The sequence below is a fragment of the Pinus tabuliformis genome, chromosome 8, assembly GCF_031772625.1.
Source record: "Pinus tabuliformis cultivar Carrire ecotype Pingquan chromosome 8, CPIR1, whole genome shotgun sequence".
Taxonomy (NCBI): Eukaryota; Viridiplantae; Streptophyta; class Pinopsida; order Pinales; family Pinaceae; genus Pinus; species Pinus tabuliformis.
This window is the reverse complement of record NC_142294.1, coordinates 732,498,800-732,502,673: the sequence shown is the minus strand read 5'-3', so window position 1 is coordinate 732,502,673 and position 3,874 is coordinate 732,498,800. Positions and strand designations below refer to the sequence as shown.

Below are 3,874 nucleotides of genomic sequence, written 5' to 3'. Positions count from 1 at the left end.
CGTTTGCCCCCCAGTTACAGTAAAGCATACGAAGCTTTTCATCAATGGAGAGTTTGTAGATTCAGTTTCAGGTATTTAATTTCTTGATCCATTGCACAGTATTTTAAAGTCAAATCAAGATTTGTGTTTAGATCTTTAGGGCTGATTTATTTGTATCGTTGCAGGGAAAAAGTTCGAGACTTTGGATCCTCGAACAGGGAAAGTGATAGCGAGCGTATCAGAGGCCAGGCAAGAAGATGTGGATTTGGCTGTAAAAGCCGCTCGCGCAGCATTTGATCACGGGCCATGGCCTCGCATGTCTGGCTATGTAATAATTGTTATTAAGACTCTTCATCTTTTGCTGCATTATGTTGTTTTTTTCTCTTTTCCCTTTCTTTATCAATATTGTTCATCTTCTGCTATATTTATATTATGTTGTTTTCTGGTTTCTTTTCTGAGTTTTTTCTCTTTCTTCTTTTAACGGATTAGCTTGCTGCCGGTTCAGGAAAGAGGGTGCATTCTTCACAAGTTCGCGGATCCACTCTATGGCCTCATCCACTCTACCGGCCATCACAAGACCTGATATGAGGGTGTTGTAGTTTACTGTATTCATCTTGCATCCTCTAGCACGCATCTCATCAAGAAGCTTGAAAGCATCATCCATCCTTCCAGCCTTTCCAAGAGCATCAAAGAAGGCGTTGTAAGTGTAAACATTTGGATTACAACCTGACTTCTTCATCTGTTTGAAAAGATCCCAGGCAATATGCATATGGTCAGCTTTACATAACCAATCAATAAGAGTATTGTAAGCAATAGTGTCAAGAGCAACGCCTCGATCTTTTGATTCTTCAAATACTCTGTGAGCGTCAAACACTCTTCCTGCTTTGCATAGGGATTTGATGAGAGAGCGTACCACATATATGTATTGACTACCACCCTTAGCCAACATTTCTTCATAGGTCAAGATTGCCTCATCCAACCTGCCCACTCTGCCCAGGCCATCAATTAGGGCTGCACAAGCAACATCATCGGGAAGCAGTCCCATCACATCATAGAACTCCTTGAACACTCTCAAAGCATAATCCATTTGCCCAGCTTTTGCAAGCCCTGGCAAAATAGTACCCATAGTTACAAGGTTTGGAGAAAATTTGTTTTTCATATCTTCAAAGAGCTGGCAAGCTTCATCAATTCTATTTGTTTTTATGAAACCATCAATGAGTATGTTGTAAGTTATCTCATCAGGGTAACACCCATTTTCTGTCATCTCTTGCATTATCTTGAAAGCTATATCTACCTCTTTATTCTTACAGAGACCATTCAACATCGAATTGTGTGTAATAACATTTGGTGGGCATCCCTTTCCCTCATTCGTTGAAATAACTCTATTGCTTCCTTAACCTTGCCATCTTTGCCAAGCCCGTCTACCAGAATATTATATGTTATAACAGTGGGGGGAAGATTCCTCTGTTGCATTTTGTGAAACATCTCCCATGCCTCGTCTGTTCTGTCTTCCTTGTAAAGAATATCAATCAAAGTATTGTTAGTGACAGTGTCTGGTTCACAACCACTTTCTATCATCCTCAAGGTCATCCCAATAGCTTCATCCACTTTTCCTGCCTTGGCATAACAGCATATCATGATATTATACGTGATTACATCAAGGGACAGACCTGTCCGTGTCATTTCCTCAAAAAGTTCATTCACTTCTTTAATCCTTCCTACCCTCCCGAGGCTATCTATACAAACATTGAAGGAAACAACATTTGGAGAAACTCCTTTTTTCTTCATCTGCAGAAACACGTCATATGCTTCATCAGCCTCACCATTCTTTCCATGATAATCGATGAATAAGTTGTAGGTTAAAGATGTTGGATCACACCCTCTATTGTGCATAACCTGAAAAAACTTCTGTGCATCCTCCAACCTGTTATTCTTAAGAAGACCTCCAATCAACGAATTGTAAGTATACAGATTGGGAGAACTCCCTCTCTCCACCATTTCATCCAACACTGCAAGTGCCTCATCAATTTTTCCACCTGTGCATAGGGCGTTGATAATAGTAGTAAAGGTAACTACAGTTGGAGCACATCCATCAGCTATCATCTCCTTCCAAAGCTCCCATGCAGCATCGACAAGGCCACAATCCCCATATTTATCTATCAAAGTATTGTATGTGATAGAATCAGGATTACATTTGTTGCTTCTCATCTCTTTCAGTAATGTTGTCGCCTCATCCAATCTACCTGCATTACAGAGAGCATCCATTAATGTGGTGAACAACACAACATCTGGTTTGCAGCCCTCCTCCTTCATTTGTCTCCACAGGCTCCATGCTTCATCGACCTTGCCAGCTCTCCCGTGTATCTTTATGCAGAGTGTGAAGGTGTACACATTGGGTCTCAAGCCAAATTTTTGCATTTCAGCCAGAAGTCCCATCACCTGTCCTGTATCTCCCATTTCTCCACAGGCACCCATTAGTACAGAATAACATTTTAGGCTTGGCAACAATCCTTCCGAAATCATCTTCCTGTACACCACCACGGCTTCTTTCCGAAACCCTGATTTGATTAGTAATCCTATAAGACCATTGTAAGCAAAGTCACTAAGCATAAGCCCAGATTTCTTCATCTTTTCCAGGGCTGAAGGAATTTGCTCCAAACAACCTGCTATTCTGAGGTTGCGGAGAATTATTAAATAGGTTTGGGAATTAAGCCTACAGTGTTGCTTTTGCATCAAATCTAAAACGCGTGCCATCTCCTTCACCATGCGGGCTCTTCCGAGGATTTCTAGCATGGTATTGTAGGAATATGTGGTGTGCATAAATTGTTCTTGTCTGGCAGTCGAGAAGAAAAAACCCAATGCCTGCTTTGGATCAGAATATGATTTAAGGACTTGTATTACATGGTCGGAACTTAACCCACTAGCAGTACCTGCCTGATGTATTGGCAGGCAAGTCGTGTTAATTTTGGGATTTGGATGCGCGTTAATTGCCAGTACAGTTTGTACGCAAGAGACCTTCATTGAACACAAATTGAAAGATAATGCCCCACTTGTTTTTCTTCCTCTTTTGGACCGAAAGTGCCCCACTGTAGCAGACCCTTCTCCTACTCCTGCTCTATATGTACAACTACAGACTAATTCCACTTCTCTTCCATTGGAAATTCCTATTAAACATGTCTCCATTACTCCTACCACGGATAACTAAATTACAGCAATTCAAAGGGGCCCAAGGGTTTACTGTCTGAAATGCAAATAGATTTTCACAGAATGATAAAAACATCAGACACAATCAGACTAACCCGTTAAAAGTATGCGTACAGGGCATGAAATTCAGAGGCAGAGGAGATTGAATTCAACACACTAACACTTTACAACAATGAACTAACAATATTCATGATGAAAATAGCAATATGGAAGATTCATCTGCATAATGAAGGCGGCAATATGGGAGATTCCAATCACTTTCCAAGGCATTTTTTAAAATGTGGATGTGACAAAAGGTTGTTGTGGAAGGTGTTGTTTGTATATGGGAAATTTCTTGATCATTGTGTATAATCCTAATGTTGATAGATATGTCTACTAAGTGGTTCCAGTTAATGGGGCATTGATTTGAGCGTTCAATATATTCTTATTCTTTATCAAAGTATTCTTTTGTTGTATTTGTGTTCTTCAATTTATGCCTTACGGCGTTTCCTTTGCAACATCTGGTGCAAATGCTAGTAGTTAATTCTATTTTATATTTAATTTTTCATTCGGCTCTTTTTCTTCTTTTTTCTAATGAATCATTATGATCATAAAAGCTTTCTGGGTTGACTTTGTTCAATCTCCCCTTGCTAAGTTGAGGCTTTGAAAGTGCTCATAATTTAAAAAAAAAAAAAATAGAACTTATGCACTC

At 39.8% G+C, this 3,874-nt stretch overlaps 1 protein-coding gene across 1 annotated transcript; it reads right to left on the bottom strand.

Annotated features, from left to right (window-relative positions):
• Window positions 1–409: 409 nt before the first annotated feature.
• LOC149237672 (uncharacterized) lies at window positions 410–3,162 on the bottom strand. The gene is given in 2 exon segments (XM_089369350.1): window positions 410–1,338; window positions 1,341–3,162. Coding segments are annotated over 2 exon segments (2,751 nt in total).
• Between the last annotated feature and the right edge of the window lie 712 nt (window positions 3,163–3,874).